The sequence below is a fragment of the Salvelinus namaycush genome, chromosome 23 (assembly GCF_016432855.1).
Source record: "Salvelinus namaycush isolate Seneca chromosome 23, SaNama_1.0, whole genome shotgun sequence".
NCBI lineage: Eukaryota > Metazoa > Chordata > Actinopteri > Salmoniformes > Salmonidae > Salvelinus > Salvelinus namaycush.
This window is the reverse complement of record NC_052329.1, coordinates 43729501-43747332: the sequence shown is the minus strand read 5'-3', so window position 1 is coordinate 43747332 and position 17832 is coordinate 43729501. Positions and strand designations below refer to the sequence as shown.

Genomic DNA, 17832 nt, shown 5'->3' with positions numbered 1-17832 from the left:
GCTGCCGTTACGGATGAAAACTATCTCCGTCTCGAAGTTTGTTTGATACATGTGACCATATCATCTTAATGTATGTTTTTTCAATATAGTTTAATCAGATTATTTGAATTTTTTCGGGAGTTTTGCCGTGTTCCGTTCTGTGACTTTTTTTACTTTGGCCAGTCGACCAGTACATATGCTAAATGAAGAGGGAAAGTTGCCATTATGAATGGATTGAACGACTCATCAGGACTAAGGACACATTGATCAACATTCTGATGAAAGATCAGCAATAGTAAGACCCAATTTACGATGTTATTTCATATATCTGTCGTGCATGTGAACTGGTCGCGGGCGCCCAGCTGGTTCTGGCTGGCGTGGCTATGCTAATTTAGCGCTACATTTTGTTTTCGCTATAAAACATTTAATAAATCTGAAATATTGTTTGGATTCACCAGATGTTGGGCTTTCAATATCTGTACGCTGTGTATTTTTCTGAAATGTTTTAAGATAAGTAATTAGTTATATGACGTTGGTCTCTGTAATTGTTCTGGCTGCGTCAGCACTATTTCAGATTGCAGCTGCAATGTAGAACTGTGATTTATACCTGAAAAATGCACATTTTTCAAAAAAAAAACTATGCTATACCATAAATATGTTATCAGACTGTCATCTTATGAAGTTGTTTCTTGGTTAGTGGCTATATATATTTTTATTTAGTCGAATTAGTGATAGCTACTGACGCAGGAAAAAACTGTTGGAGTAAAAAAATTGTGTCTTATGCTAACGTGGTTAGCTAATAGATTTACATATTGTGTCTTCCCTGTAAAACATTTTAAAAATCTGAAATGGTGGCTTTATTCACAAGATCTGTATCTTTCATCTGGTGTCTTGGACTTGTGATTTAATGATATTTAGATGCTACAATTTACTTGTGACGCTATGCTAGCTATGCTACTCAGTGGGGGGGGAGTGGGGGGTGATCCCGGATCCGGGTTGGTGACTCGTTAAAGGTTAACTGCTTTCTGACTGTACACTGTACTGCATGATTTTAGCAGGTTTACTAATGCGTTACTTCTAGTAGTTCTAGTCGCCTATGACGTGACAACAATGTAGGCTGTGTGTTGTGGTTAACGGTCATGATATGAAGGTTTGCTTGGAAAGGTTTTTTCGCCTGCAGGGAATGTAAGCCATTCCCTGCTGATGCCTGTACCTAGATTAACCATGGAGAAGAGCCATGTGTCCAGTGCTACGCTCCCTCCCATAGGCCCCCATAGAACCACAAGGCTGTCTGTCTAAGATGGTCAGTTTGATAAAACGGAAAATCCCTTTATTTTTTTAGAACAATTCCTTTTTTTTATAGACAAAAATATAAACGCAACATTTTACAGAGTTACGGTTCATATAAGGAAATCATGAAAATAAAACAAATAAATTAGGCTCTAATCTATGGATTTCACATGACTGCATATACAGATATCTGTTGGTCACAGACACCAAAAAAAATAGTAAATTGGTGGATCAGAAAACCAGCCAGTATCTGATGTGACCACCATTTGCCTCATGCAGCGCGATACATCTCCTTCGCATTCAGTTGATCTATACTGGTGGGAACTGGGACATGCTGTCATACACGTCGATCCAGAGCATCCCAAACATGCTAAATGGGTGACATAACTGGTGAGTATGCACGCCATGGAAGAACTGGGACATTTTCAGCTTCCAGGAATTGTGTATAGATCCTTGCGGCCGATGAATGGCACGAAAAGGGGCCTCAGGATCGGTGTGACGTTATCTCTGTGCATTCAAATTGCCATCGATAAAATGCAATTGTGTTCGTCGTCCGTAGCTTATGCCTGCCCTCATCATAACCCCACCGCCACCATGGGGCACTGTTCACAATGTTGACATCAGCAAACCACTCGCCCACACGATGCCATACACGCTGTCTGCCATCTACCCGGTATAGTTGAAACCAGGATTTCCGCGTGAAGAGCACATTTCTCAAGCGTGCCAGTGACCTTCGAAGATGGGAATTTGCCCTTCTGCAGTCAGGTCAAGACCCTGGTGAAGACGATGAGCACGCAGATGAGCTTCCCTGAGATGGTTTCTGACAGTTTGTGCAGAAAGTCTTTGGTTGTGCAAACCCACAGTTTCATCAGCTGTCCAGGTGGCTGGTCTTAGACGATCCCACAGGGGAAGAAGCCGGATGTGGAGGTCCTGGGATGGCATGGTTACACGTGGTCTGCGGTTGTGAAACCGGTTGGACATACTGCCAAATTCTCTAAAATGACGTTTGAGGTGGCTTATGGTAGATAAATTAAAATGTAATTATCTGGCAACAGCTCTGGTAGACATTCCTGCAGTCAGCATGCCAAGTGCACACTCCCTCAACTTGAGACATCTGTGGCATTGTGTTGTGTGACAAAACTGCACATTTTACCTGTGTATTGATCATGCTGTTTAATTAGCTTCTTGATATGTCACTCCTGTCAGGTGGATGGATTATCTTGGCAAAGGAGAAATTCTCACTAACAGGGATGTAAACAAATTTGTGCTCAAAATTTGTGAGAAATAAGCTTTTTGTGGGTGTGGAAAATTCTTGAATCTTATATTTTAGCTCATGAAACATGGGACCAACACTTAACATGTTGCATTCATATTTTTGTTCAGTATATGTATGTATTTTTTTACAAATAGTGTCACGCCCTGACCATAGAGAGCTTTTTATTCTCTATGTTGGTTAGGTCGGGGTGTGACTAGGGTGGGTCATCTAGGGGATTATGTTTCTATGTTGGCCAGGTATGTCTCTGATTGGGGATCATATTTAGGCAGCCATTTCCCCTTTGTGCTTTGTGGGATCTTGACTATGAATAGTTGCCTGTTAGAACTATTGTTAGCTTCACATTTCGTTTGAGATTTATTGTTTTGTTTTGCTGTGAGTTTCACTTAGTAAATAAAAGATGTGGAACCCAGATCCCGCTGCGCTTTGGTCCAGTTATTATGACGAGCGTGACAAATAGGCAGAATATACAGCATTGAACAAATACATTTTTTGACAATGCGAGGGGATAAATACAGTTACATTGAATTGACATGAGAGTTTTTTTACTAAAGTGAGATAAATGCATTTGCACCTTTTAGCTACACTTGTTCCCATGGTTAGACACTATTAACTCCCGAATGAGATATGCAGTGACACCATTTACCAAGAATCCTTTCTGATGCACTCCAATCAAAATGGTATTAAATTATCTTAATGGCCTAAGGAATGAGTAACAGGAGTACTTCTCGATTCAATCCAAAAACCTAAAATACGGAGCAAACGAGTCTATACGACAGCAGAGCTCAAAAGCACTGTGTATCCCAGCTCCAAAGTAAACAGCATCTGTTGACAGTCAAATGCACTGGGTCATGTTCATTCGGCACAAAACGGGATGAAACAGGTAGGGACTACTAGAAGTTGTCCAATAAGAAATGCTCATTTCCATTTTTCATTTAAACTTTTTTTTCTTAAAATCAATGCATAAAAATTTGTTTGTAAACCACCATCTCAGAACTGATGACATGTATTGCAGATGCTTATTTGAATTGTTATAGTTTTAAAACATCAACTTCAATTTAGACCACACATGTTATGATAATGATAAAGACAAAACGTAAAAAAAAAAAATTAAGTTCCATTCCCTAATGTACACTGCCCTGGAATATATTCTATACTGTGTACTACCTGTAGTAGTGAAGTATTCAGGCTGGTAGCTTGACTTGCTGGTCAAGGTCTTGCTGCTATTGACCTCTCGTGTCTGCAGCAGGACGGAGGCGATATTCTGGAAGTTGCGGTTGCAGGACAGCGTGATGAGTAGGTGCAGGAGGAGACGCTTGCTGTGCTCAAACACCTCGGGACGGTAGTGATCCATGCCTGGTGGTGAAAAAAATACATCATAATACAGTGACAGCAGATACAGTGGGGTCCAAAATGTTTGACACCCTTGATAAAGATCAGCAATAATTACTGTATAAAATAAATAACTCAAATACTGAGCTGTATTGTATGCTCAAAGTAATAGGGAAATTATTTCATACTAATACAATTGCTCAGAGAAAGGGATTTTGTTTAACAAGTAATACTTTTTCTCTCTCAGAGGTAGGGGTCAGAATTATTGAACGCCCTAAAGACTCCTATAAATATAGTAGTGAAAAGTTGAGTACTTGGTCCTACATTCCTACAGTAGCATGCAATGACTACATCAAGCTTGTGACTCTACAAACTCATTGGATGCATTTGCAGTTTGTTTTAGTTTTAGTTAGGGATGCACGATATATCGGTAAGCATATCGGAATCGGACGATATTAGCTAAAAATGCCAACATCAGCATTGGCCCGATGTTTAGTTTAATGGCTATGTGCAAAACCGATGTCAACGCTGACGTGCATAACTATATAACGTAGGTAGATGACGTAATGACGCCATGAAAAATAAAGCGCTACACAGTACAAAAGCATAAAAATACTAAGCCCACACTTCCAACAACTAAACAAGTTCAAGTCGAGCAGTCATTTGAAAGAGTAAGAACATTTCAGCGAGACAACTCAAAGGCAAAATCCATTAACGCCAAGATAATGGAATTCATTGCCCTTGACATTCAACAGTGCTCTCGACATCAAGCACCTCAAGCCCCGGTACACACTACCAAGTAAGAGCTATTTTTCAGATGTTGCCCTACCAGAGTTACATAGTATTGTTGAAACGCACATCCATGAGCTACTTGCTGTGGGTGTCACCGCTATTAGCTTCACGACTAACATTTGGACCAGCGACGTCAGCCCCATGAGCATGCTGAGTCTGACAGCACAGTCCAGAGAGTCAGCCCCATGAGCATGCTGAGTCTGACAGCACAGTCCAGAGAGTCAGCCCCATGAGCATGCTGAGTCTGAAAGCACAGTGGGTCGACGAGGATTTCGTACTGAGGAACGCCGTATTGCATGCTCAAGAATGTGCTGGTTCTCATACCGATGCTGCCATTTCAAAACATGTTTGAAACTTGGAAACATGAACACACTCCTAGCTCCATTCGAACAACAGGCTCGAGAAATAAGCTCATCAACTGCATCTGCAGCAGATGTGATACCCTCTGTCAAGGCATTGAAACGCCTGCTCAACAAAACTGCCGACACAGGCTGTGGGGTTAAAACTTGCAAAAGTACTCTACAAGAGGCTGTGAATAAGCGATTCGGTGGCATTCTCTCTGAGCCTCTTTACCGTGTCGCCACCATTCTCGATGCTAGGTACAAGGACCGCTACTTCGATGCAGACAAGAAACAGGGTTTACGTGAAATGTTAGACACAGCTGGACAAGATGGAAACGGACACAGTGACAGTGCGCACCGAGGAAGAGAGGCCACAGACAGACAGAGCTGAAACTTCACTGCTTGACATGTATGATGAAATCCTGGTTGAGACTGAACAAATGAACAGCGAAACAGCACAGCAAGTAATTGAAAGAAATAGGTTTTGATTATGTTTTACTGGTAATGGGGACATACGTAAATGCCAACAAAATAACTTTTTGGTCAGTGTGTGTGTGTGTGTGTGTGTTTCAACTATTTAACTGTACTAGAATGCTTAAAAGGCCGCAACATTTTTTAATATCAGTTATCGGTATCGGCCAAAAATGGCATATCGGCGCATCGCTAGTTTTAGTTTTTATTTTGTCCCCAATAGAAATGAATGGTAAATAATGTATTGTGTCATTTTAGAGTACCTTTTATTATACCTAACAATAATATCTTCTAAACACTTCTACATTTAATGTGGATGCTACTTAAGTGAATCGTGAATAATGACGAAATAATCTGAAGCACAACCAAAATGAACTGCAAATGCATCCTACAAGTTTGTAGAGTCACACGCTTGATGTAGACATTGCGTGCTAGGAATATGGGACCAAATACTAAACTTTGGACTACTTTACTTGTAACAATCCTTAGGGGTGTTAATACATTTGACCCCTATCTCTTTCTTTGAGCCATGGTATTAATATAAAATAATATAATTTCCAAATTTTGGGAGCATACAATATAGCTCAGTATTTAATTATTTATTTTATACAGTCATTATTGCTCATCTTTATCAAGGGTGTCAATCATTTCTGACCCCACTGTAAAACCTTACAAACGGTGTCTTTAGCAGTGGAATAACATGGTGATACTAGACAGGGTTGGGATTCAAATTATTGCTCCCTTACTCTATTGTCTCCATCTGTAAAAAGGGGCAAAACGATTGGCAGCCATTGCCAGCTACTTTCTAGCGTGTCCAAGTTGGAGCAAGTTCAGAACCAGTTCATTCAGTAATTGCTCATTGAAAAGAATGTGCTTGTCATACCCAGAAAGAGGGCGTGGAGCAGCAGTGGCAGGTGCAGGGCCCAGTCTTCTCTCACACTGTGGTCAACCACCATCTCGGTCATGAAGATCACTGCAATGTTAAACCTACAGACACATATCAACAATGTACAGTACCAGTCAAAAGTTTGGACACACCTACTCATTCCAGGAGCTTTCTACATTGTAGAATAATAGTGAAGACATCTAAACTATAAAAATAACCCATATGGAATCATGTAGTAGGTAAACTGACAAGGTAAAAATCTGTCGTTTTGCCCCTGAACAAGGCAGTTAACCCACTGTTCCTAGGCTGTCATTGAAAATAAGAATTTGTTCTTAACTGACTTGCCTAGTTAAATAAAGGTACATTTAAAAAAAAATCATGTAGGGACCAAAAAAGGGTTAAACAAATGAAAATATATTTCATATTAGAGATTCTTCAAAGTAGCCACCCTTTGCCTTGACGAAAGCTTTGCACACTCTTGTGTGCGTGCCTGTGTGTGTGTGTGTTTGTGTGTACCTGTGTAGAGGTCCCTTAGGAGTGATGGTTTCAGGGAGGTAGTCCACAAGGGGAGCCCAGCAGCCTCCGTTGACAGGCATAGGCAAAGGGAGTGGCTGATTGGTCTCCACAACGCTCATCAGCCAACCAGTGTACAGCGGAAGGGGTTCACCTAGGGATCACACAGGAAGTTACACTCATGACAAAGTAGGGCAAGCCTCGCCAGGCCACACCCTCTCCAGGGTCATGTTCAGTGTGGCACACTAGGGCAAAACCAGTGTTTCTTATTGGACACTTTCTGGTAGCTGGTACCTCCCTGTTTCCCTTCGTTTCAAAATGTTTCATCCCCTTTCGTGCCTGCTGAATGCAACCCTGTTTGCATTTAGCACTCAGACCCCATCTCTCCACAAAGAAAATGTTATGAGCATTCCTGTGAATACATGCACCCACCATTCAGCTGCCTTTCAAAGCAATAACTGTGTCTGTTGATGGCAGGCATGTTAAGTCATTGAGGAGGGCTATAGTGCAGAGGATCAGTGTTCTTTAAAGTTCTTCTTTGGAAAGGTCATTGAGTTTGGCGAGCCGAGAAGGACTGTCTCAGCTCTAGCATGGTCTTATCTGTTTGTGCTTTAGCCAACTCCTCTAACTATCGTCATGCAATTCGTTTCAGTTCGAGGAGTTGGCTCTGACCTGGGTCGTGTTCATTAGGGCACACCGTAGCAAGATGTTTTGCAACGGAAAACGAAAACAAGCATTTCTTATTGGACCTTCTTGTTTCACTCAGTTTTATTCTGTTTTGTGCCTAGTGAACATGACCCAGGCTACCTCTGCTCCAGAGAGTAGAACCAATGAGTAGAACAAAGGAGTTTTGGGGTAACTGGCTGTTTACTGGTAGCATCTGAGAGGCCCTGTCACAGAGCTGCTTGTGTGTTTCACTGTCAATTCTTACAAAGGATCTCCTAGGAGCGCTTGGCCTATCATGCATTATCAATGGCACTAACTTAGACGGCCATGTAAAGTCCCCTGTTTAGGGTACATGCATGGTTTTGGTACTGGGTCCGACTGACATTTTTGCTTATAAATCGCTCTATGGACACCGTGGCCCGAAATGGTTTGCATTGAACGATAGCCCTGGTTGCCACGGCCACAGTAGTATATTCTGAGCCTGTGTGACGTAGGATGTGAAATCTGAAACCACTTTAGGCTGGAATGTCACTCCTACCATTTCATTCGCTCTGCCAACTGTCCATGAACTCCTGGCTGAACTCTACTTCACAGCTACTGACAAAGCACATATCTGCAATCCTTACATCGTACCGCAGCAGGAGAGAGTGGTTTCATCACTGTAGCAGAGATGGAGTTAGAGCCATTAATCAAAAATAATGCATAGATTTTGAACAAATTAAAAAAGTTCTGTTTGTTATAGATGGACAAGATTAATAAGAGATGAAAGGCGAATTCCTAACGAGTTCAGGAAGCCAAGCTAGACATTCACCGCGATGGGGGCAGGCGTTTGAATCAAGAGAGACCTTAAGAAAATATGTAAATGTTCTCTTCACACTAAACATACAAATATGTATTTTACAGTTTTAAGGAAGGTGAAATCTTATACGTTTCAAACAGAACACCATAGTACCTGTGCCCAAGAACACTAAGGTAACCTGCCTAAATGACTACCGACCCGTAGCACTCACGTCTGTAGCCATAAAATGCTCACATCAACACCATTATCCCAGAAACTCAAGACCCACTCCAATTTGCATACAGCACCAACAGATCCACAGATGGCGCAATCTCTATTGCACTCCACACTGCCCTTTCCCACCTAGGTGAGAATGCTATTCATTGACTACAGCTCAGCATTCAACACCATAGTGCCCTCAAAGCTCATCACTAAGCTAAGGACCCTGGGACTAAACACCTCCCTCTGCAACTGAATCCTGGACTTCCTGACGGGCCGCCCCCAGGTGGTAAGGGTAGGTAAGAACACATCCTTATAATTTATTATAAGCTTCCGGGTTAGAGTCCTGTTCCTTGAAAGCGGAAGCTCTAGCCTTTAGCTCAGTGCAGATGCTGCCTGTAATCCATGGCTTCTGGTTGGGTTATGTACATACGGTCACTGTGGGGACGACGTCATTGATGCACTTATTGATGAAGCCAATGACAGATGTGGTGTGCTCCTCTATGCCATTGGAGGAATCCCGAAACATATTCCAGTCTGTGCTAGCAAAACAGTCCTGTAGCTTAGCATCTGCTTCATCTGACCACTTTTATATTGATCTAGTCACTGGTGCTTCCTGCTTTAATTTTTGCTTGTAAGCAGGAACCAGGAGGATGGAATTATGGTCAGATTTGCCAAATGGAGGACGAGGGAGAGCTTTATGCGTATCTGTGTGTGGAGTATAGGTGGTCCAGAGTTCTTTTCCCTCTGGCTGCACATTTAACATGCTGATAGAAATTTGGTACAACAGATTTAAGTTTTCTTGCATTAAAGTCCCCAGCTACTAGGAGTGCCGCCTCTGGGTGAGCGTTTTCTTGATTGCTTATGGCGGAATACAGCTCATTCAATGCTGTCTTAGTGCCAACCTCTGACTGAGGTGGTATGTAAACAGCTGTGAAGAATACAAATGAGAACTCTCTCGGTAGGTAGTGTGGTCTACAGCTTATCATGATATACTCAACCTCAGGCGAGCAATAGCTCGAAACTTCCTTAGATATCGTGCACCAGCTGTTATTTACAAAAATACATAGTCCGCCGCCCCTTGTCTTTACCAGACGCCGCTGTTCTATCCTGCCGGTACATTGTATAACCAGCCAGCTGTATGATGATATTGTCGTTGTTCAGCCACGACTCCGTGAAGCAAAATATGTTACTTTTTAATGTCCCGTTGGTAGTTTAATCTTCCCCGTAACTCATCGATTTTATTGTCCAAAGATTGCATGTTTGCTATCAGAATTGAGGGAAGTGGGGGTTAATTCAATCGCCTCTGAATTCTCAGAAGGCAGCCCGCTCTCCGGCCTATCTTTCTCCGCCTCCTCTTCATGCAGATCACTGGGGTCGGGGCCTGTTCCCGAGGGAGCCATATATCCTTGGGCTCGTCAGAGTTGTGAAAGAAGAAAAAGGATTCTGCTAGTCCGTGGTGAGTAATCGCAGTCCTGATGTCTAATAGTTATTTTCGGTCATAAGAGACCGTAGCGGCAACATTATGTACAAAATGAGTAAAAAAACAAGTTACAAACAATGCAGATAAACAAACAAAAAAACACAATCAGTTGGGGGCATGTAAAACGTAATACTGTATATAGAGTATAATCTCTACTCACTCTTCTCCTCCTCGTAGGAGCCTCCAGAACTGTTGCTGTATCGGGATTCCAGGCAGTTGTTGTGCCTCATGATGTTACTCAACCTGGATCACAAAGGTCAGAGGTCAGAGGTTGTCGCCATGGCTACTGCAACAGACAATCTATTTTATTGACAAGATAGCCGAGTAACAGCTCTAACAATGGAAATACATGTTCACAAAGAAGGAAGGCAGGAGGGGGTGACGAGATCAGGTTGGACCATTCTAGTCAATGAGAGGGCAGATACGCGAGTGAACAGGCAGAACTCCCGATATAAAGTCGTTTTTTCCCAAAGTTGCTGAAATGTAATCCTAACCATAAGGAAATGTATATTTGATCCAATAAGCCTCATGTAGCAAATGATCAATGACCTTTTCTGTTGACCAAATTCGAAACTCTCTCGTTGTACCTCCATATAAACATTCCTCACCTCGTGGTCTTATTTTCATGTAAACCCTTTCGCTTCGCCTCTTCTTCTCTGCTACTGCTGATCTTATATTACATCACATTTCATCTAACCTGGTCCTGATAGCACAAACAGATTCTCGGACCAAGTTATATTTCACCTAGTCAGGTCCCAGATCTCTTTGTGCTATTTTGTCAACTTCCATGGTTGTCGCCATACCAAACGGAGATGGCAAAACAGCAGAAAGAAATTTGAGACCAGGCCTCATTCCAGGTACTCTACTGTGCTACTATACCTCTCTTCGTTCTCTTTGGCTGCTTTAATGTCATCTGCGTCAGGGAAACTCTCTTGGCCATCAACTACAGTGTTGCTACTGGATGTTGTACCTAAAAAAAAAAAAGTAAAAAAAAAATACAAGGTTAATAGATACATTTCATTCAAACATACATATTGTGAATGTTTTGGGAAATGTAAAACGTGTAACATAATGTTACTAGCAGAGGCGCCAGTGGGGGTCTATATGTCCAGTCTGACTGACTGTGTTAGTGTGTTCGTTCACGTTCATGTTTGTGCGTAGTCGTTTGTGTGTATGCGTGTGTTTGTTAGTGTGTTTATGTTTCATTCCTGTTTGTGTGTTCGTACGTTTGTCTGTACCTATACCTGAGGTGGCGGTGGAGGTCTTGCTGGTGGCAGCGAAGCAGTAGAAAGGTGGGTTGTCACAGTGCTGTACCACAGGGTTGACCGGGTCTGTCTGCTGCAGCTCAAACAACAGCTCCTCCATGGTCTGAATGGTGTTGTTACGACACAGGTAGATCACCACCTTCTTGATCTGGAACACACACGGAAGCACACAAGCACGCACAGACACAAACAAAGGGTTAGGATTTGAGATAGGATTAGTTTTCTGTATGGTTCTAAGGTATCAAAGTTAGTTTTCTCTGTATTGTTCTAAGGCTGCGTGGTTGAGCTTAATTATCTTTTCATATATTTTTTGATGGTTTTAAATACACTTTATTCAGACAGTAATGAAATGAAAGGGGTTCTAAGGCAGCACTCACATAAGGCAGCAGAGAAGTGTCGCTGCTCACTCCACACAGACTGATGAGGAACTGCAGGGTAGTCCTCAGATTGTTGGTCCACCTGTCGTTACTGGCCAGAGCGTTCCAGACATTCTCCATCTCTGGTCCTGGAACGTCATCACCGTACTGACATGACAGGGCAGAGTATCAGCGATAAGTAACAATAGAATTACAACTTTCATTGAACAAAACATATACAGTGCATTCGGAAAGTATTCCGACCTCTTGACTTTTTCCACATTCTGTTACGTTACAGCCTTATCCTAATTTTTTTACAATTTTTTCTTCCCTCATCAATCTACACACAGTACCCCATAATCATGAAGTGAAAACAGTTTTTTTGACATTTTTGCAAATTAATGAAACATTTAAAACAAAAATAACTTATTTACATAAGCATTCAGACCTTTTGCTATGATACTCAAAATTGAGCTCAGGTGCATCCTGTTTCCATTGATCATCCTTGAGATGTTTCCATAACTTGATTGGAGTCAAACTGTGGTAAATTCAATTGATTGGACATGATTTGGAAAGGCACACACCAGTCTGTATAAGGTCCCACAGTTGACAGTGCATGTCAGAGCAAAAACCCAGCCATGAGGTTGAAGGAATTGTCCATAGAGCACCGAGACAGGATTGTGTCGAGGCACAGACCTGGGGAAGGGTACCAAAACATTTCTGCAGCATTGAAGGTCCCCAAGAACACAGTAGCCTCCTTCATTCTTAAATGGATGAAGTTTGGAACCACCAAGACTCTTCCTAGAGCTGGCCGCCCGGCCAAATTGAGCAATCGGGTGAAAAGGGCCTTAGTCAGGGAGGTTCCCAAGAACCCGATGGTCACAGTGACAGAGCTCCAGAGTTCCTCTGTGGAAATGGGAGAAGGACAACCATCTCTGTAGCACTCCAACAATCAGGCCTTTATGGTAGAGAAGCCAGACGGAACATGTCAGGCACATGACAGCCCGCTTGGAGTTTGTCAAAAGGCACCTAAAGGACTCTCAAACCATGAAAAACAAAATTCTCTGGTCTGATGAAACCAAGATTGAACTCTTTGGCCTGAATGCCAAGCCTAACGTCTGGAGGAAACCTGGCATCATCCCTACGGTGAAGCATGGTGGTGGCAGCATCATGCTGTGGGGCTGGTTGTCAGCTGCAGGTATTGGGAGACTAGTCAGGATCGAGGGAAAGATGAACGGGGCAAAGTACAGAGAGATCCTTGATGAAAACCTGCTCCAGAACACTCAGGACCTCACCTTCCAACAGGACAAGTCTCTGAATGTCCTAGAGTGGCCCAGCCAGAGCTCGGACTTGAATCCGATCGAACATCTCTAGGGAGACCTGAAAATAGCTGTGCAGCGACGCTCCCCATCTAACCTGACAGAGCTTGAGAGGATCTGCAGAGAAGAATGGGAGAAACTCCCCAAATATAGGTGTGCAAAGTTGTAGCGTCATACCCAAGAAGACTCGAGGCTGTAATCGCTGCCAAAGGTGCTGAGTAAAGGGTCTGAATACTTATGTAAATATCATATCCGTTTTTTAATTTGTATAATGCAAAAAATGTGTTATTGCTCCAATGTTTCCTGTATGTTGTCTGCCTTCCAACGAGCAATGCACACACACACACACACACACACACACACACACACACACACACACACACACACACACACACACACACACACACACACACACACACACACACACACACACACACACACACACACACACACACACACACACACACACAGACCATTCTGACCTTGGCGGTCATGAACATGAGGTTGTTAAGGACCAGCGAGGTGGCCAGCAGCGAGCCCCAGCCCATTCCCCTTAGCGTGTGTTGGGGGACTTGTCCCGCGGTGGTGCCGGTCTGGTCCGGGGTCTCCTCCTCAGGGCTGCAGGGGCTGGAGACCGGTGGCAGCAGGCAGCTGTCCATCAGCTCGATGTTAGAGAGCCAGGGCAGCAGGTAGGTCAGCATGATCTGACGGCCGTTGGGGTGAGTGGTAGGGAAACGCTGGCTAACCTCTGGGACAGGAGATAGAAACACAACGGAGCAGAAACCGTAAATTTATGAATTTATAAAAAGTCATAAATAATTGTTACAAAGTCAGTCCCTCCAGGATGTTGTTGTGGTATTTGTGGACAAAAATGCTTGATTTTGGTGTGGAAATTATGACATTTTGCATGGCAATTTGTGATGATTTTTGTCCAATTTGACATGAAAATGCACTGATGGGGAAAAACATTTTTTTGACGTGTGTATTGATTTAACAATGTTATGTGGTAAAATTGATTGATTTGTAAAAGTGGTGATTGGTTAAAATTGAGAGCCCTTTTTTTGCAGTGCGGTAATTCTACAGTTTTATGCAGTAATATTACTGCGATTTGACTGTTACATATGATAATAGTGCAGTGATTGGTCAAATTTGCGAACACTCACTTCACATATGGGGAAATTGTTGATTTTGCTCCAAAAAAATGCAACCGCAGAATCGCTAAATCCTGGAGGTACTGTAAAGTTGTCCTCTGCAGAGGGAGGGGTAGAAGCATAGGATCTGTTTTGCCACTATAGATCATAATGAATCAGATAATTGTGGACAGGGAGGACATGCTCCCAGATCAGCACTCCTACCCTGAGACACTTGATAAATACAGACCCTGTTTGTATTTGTATTTATTATTATCCCCATTAGCAGCTACTCTTCCTGGCGACCGTAAAAATGAAGGCAGTTATACAATTTAAAAAAATTACAATACATTCATAACAGATTTCACAACACAAAATCCATGTGCATGTGTGCCTATGTTTGTGTTGCTTCACAGTCTACGCTGTTTCATAAGGTTTTTTATCTGTTTTTTAAATATTATTCTACTGCTTGCATCAGTTACCTGATGTGGAGTAGAGTTCCATGTAGTCATGGCTCTATGTAGTACTGTGCGCCTCCCATAGTCTGTTCTGGACTTGGAGACTGTGAAGAGACCTCTTGTGGCATGTCTTGTGGGGTATGCATGGGTGTCTGAACTGTGTGCTAGTCGTTAAAACAGACAGCTCTGTGCTTTCAACATGTCAATACCTCTCACAAATACAAGTAGTGATGAAGTCAATCTCTCCTCCACTTTGAGCCAGAGAGATTGACATGCATATTATTCATTTTTGCTCTCTGTGTAGATCCAAGGGCCAGCTGTGTTGCCCTGTTCTGAGCCAATTGCAATTTTCATAAGTCCCACTTTGTGGCACCTGACCACACAACTGAACAGTAGTCCAGGTGTGACAAAACTAGGGCTTGTAAGACCTGCCTTGTTGATAGTGCTGTTAAGAAGGTAGATCAGCACTTTATTATGGACAGACTTCTCCCCATCTTAGCTACTGTTGTATCAATATGTTTTAACCATGACAGTTTACAATCCAGGGTTACTCCAAGCAGTTTAGTCACCTCAACTTGCTCAATTTCCACATTATTTATTACAAGATTTAGTTTAGGTTTAGGGTTTAGTGAATGATTTGTTCCAAATACAATGCTTTTAGTTTTTTAATTATTTAGGACTAACTTATTCCTTACCACTCATTCTGAAACTAACTGCAGCTCTTTGTTAAGTGTTGCAGTCATTTCAGTGGCTGTAGTAGCTGGCGTGTATAGTGTTGAGTCATCCGCATACATAGACACACTGGCTTTACTCAAAGCCAGTGGCACGTTGTTAGTAAAGATTGAAAAAAGTCAGGAATTCCTGATTCTACCTGGATTAAGTTGGAGGCTTCCCTTAAAGAGCATCATCTGTGTTCTGTTAGACAGGTAACTCTTTCTCCACAATATAGCAGGGGAAGTAAAGCCATAACACATATATTTTTCCAGCAGCGGACTATGATCGATAATGTCAAAAGCCGCACCGAAGTTTAACAAAACAACGCCCACAATCTTTTTCCCATCAATTTCTCTCAGCCAATCAGTCATTTGTGTAAGTGCTTGTTGAATGTCCTTCACTATAAGCATGCTGAAAGTCTGTTGTCAATATGTTTACTGTAAAATAACATTGTATCTGGTCAAATGCAATTTATGCCAAAAGTTTACTAAGGGTTGTTGTAACGATGTACGCTTAATTAATGAATGAACAAAACAAGAAACACAAACAGCGCACCGACATAAAACAGCAACAATGACGACTGGGGAAGAAACCAAAGGGAGTGACATATAAAGGGCAGGTAATCAAGGAGGTGATGAGTCCAGGTGTCATTATGCGCGTAACCCTGGTGACAGGTGTGCGCCCTAACGAGCAGCCTGGTGACCTAGAGGCCGGAGAGGGAGCACACATGACAGTTGTTGCTTAATAGGGTTAAAAGCTAATATATATTTCATAACTGAATAACAATGAGTTAAATGTCCTGTGCACAGCAGTGCGCCTTCTACAAGGTGCTGGTAATGACAGGATGGCAGAGTATCCGGAACACAGTTGAAAAACGGTACATTTGAAGAAACAACAACGACTTCCAATCAATACTTATTTTCATGATTATGAGTATTGAATCAACATCGTCTGTCCTCGTCATTGTCTGTTTTCATCCTTGTTTTTGATAACTGAATATTGAGTCTCCATCATTTGATAACTGATGATCAGTGTTTTTATTTGGTCCAGTTTATACCTACACAATTCCTCTGAATCAGAACCCACTTCACTGTTGCTATAGCAAAGAGCAGTGGGAGCTTCCATAGCTAACTGACAAGGAACCTTTTTGAGTGGAAGGCGCCATCCTAACACAAGAACACACATTTAGCAGGAAGCCAAATGAAGATGACCTGCTTGTGAGTACTACGTGAGTACCACGCACGCATGCACGCACGCACACACACACACACACACAATACCTGAGAAGAGAGGCAGAGTGAGTTCGGGGTACATCCTAGCCAGTTGCTGTGAGAGCTGGGCTAGAGAGACGTTGTAGAGGGGAGGCAGAGGTCTGTGGGTCCTATACAGGATACTACTGGGCTTCTGGTCTGCTATCGTCTTGGAATACACAAACAGCTTTGCCTCCAGAATCTGTTTATCAAGAAAGAAAAAACACACTCTTAGTCTAGGATATTAGCAGTCAATTCTAATTAAATTCACAGGTGGACATTTATTGGGATGAGTCTTGTCCTTGAGGCAGAACTGAATGATTTCCATTAGATGGGCCAGTTGCAAAGTCAAAATTGCCTTTATTGTAAAAATGTGCTTTTTGGTCTTAATTTAAGGTTGGATTAGGCATTAGGGCTTGTAGTGTGGTTAAGGTTAGGGTTAAGGTTAGGTGTATAACCAGATTTTTTGACTTTGCGGCTGTGCCACCTAGTGACCACTCTGAAGACCTGCTTCCAGAACAAGATTCATGACAAAAAAACATTAACCTGCATTAATTTCAGCTAAATCAGGAAGTAAACTGAAAAAACCCCTGTTATCAGTTTACAATGGAAGGATATCATAAAAACAAGTTGTTTTTTTGCAAGCAAAAGGATTTTTTTTGCTTTTTAGGCTTATTTTCATTTTTAATTAACGTCTAGTTCAGTTAAAACATTCCCTGTGTTGATGACGTAGCAGCATTTTTTTCCCCGCCCCCCCACCCACATAATTTTACTTAGTTCATTTGGCCAGTAGAACTTTATTTAGATAGTCCATCTATGCACATCCTACAGATTGAGTCTATTGAGTGTATTGGTTTGCTGAGCGTCTATAGACAGACTATTCGCATAAAGTTTTACTCAGTGTAATTGGTCCTTACCTGCATTAGCTGCATTGAGATTTCATACATTTCCCTGCTGGTGTCTGATGCCTTGAAGAGCACCAAATTCAACAAAGTCACGATGTCACAGGGATAGTTTCTGCAAGTGAATGATAATCAAGATGAATATAACATTTGCTGACACTTTACAGTACTTAATAAAGCTTGTAGGTGTAATGCATTATGATGAGGTTATAATGCATCATGAGACGTGTCTTGGACAGGTATATCATAATGTCTTCAATCATCTCACAATGATCCGGATAATTTTTTTTATTTTTAAATACCATACAGACATAATCTATGTTAAGAAGGTATAAATAGGGTGTCCACCCACACTGCCTAGAGTGGGTGAAAGCGTGCTTTGGCGATGAAATTTCACTTCATTATGTCATAAAAT

At 42.1% G+C, this 17832-nt stretch overlaps 1 protein-coding gene across 1 annotated transcript in view; it reads right to left on the bottom strand.

Annotated features, from left to right (window-relative positions):
* The window catches only part of LOC120018462 (protein furry homolog), a 193272-nt gene that overhangs the window by 60703 nt on the left and 114737 nt on the right, over window positions 1-17832 (bottom strand). The window contains exons 31-40 of the mRNA XM_038961684.1: window positions 17433-17532; window positions 16546-16717; window positions 13446-13711; window positions 11666-11812; window positions 11268-11436; window positions 10903-10993; window positions 10184-10266; window positions 6881-7031; window positions 6362-6465; window positions 3710-3898 (exon numbers count right to left, since the gene is read on the bottom strand). Of these exons, the coding sequence (XP_038817612.1) occupies window positions 3710-3898; window positions 6362-6465; window positions 6881-7031; window positions 10184-10266; window positions 10903-10993; window positions 11268-11436; window positions 11666-11812; window positions 13446-13711; window positions 16546-16717; window positions 17433-17532 (1472 nt within the window). The remainder of the gene's footprint in view (window positions 1-3709; window positions 3899-6361; window positions 6466-6880; window positions 7032-10183; window positions 10267-10902; window positions 10994-11267; window positions 11437-11665; window positions 11813-13445; window positions 13712-16545; window positions 16718-17432; window positions 17533-17832) is intronic.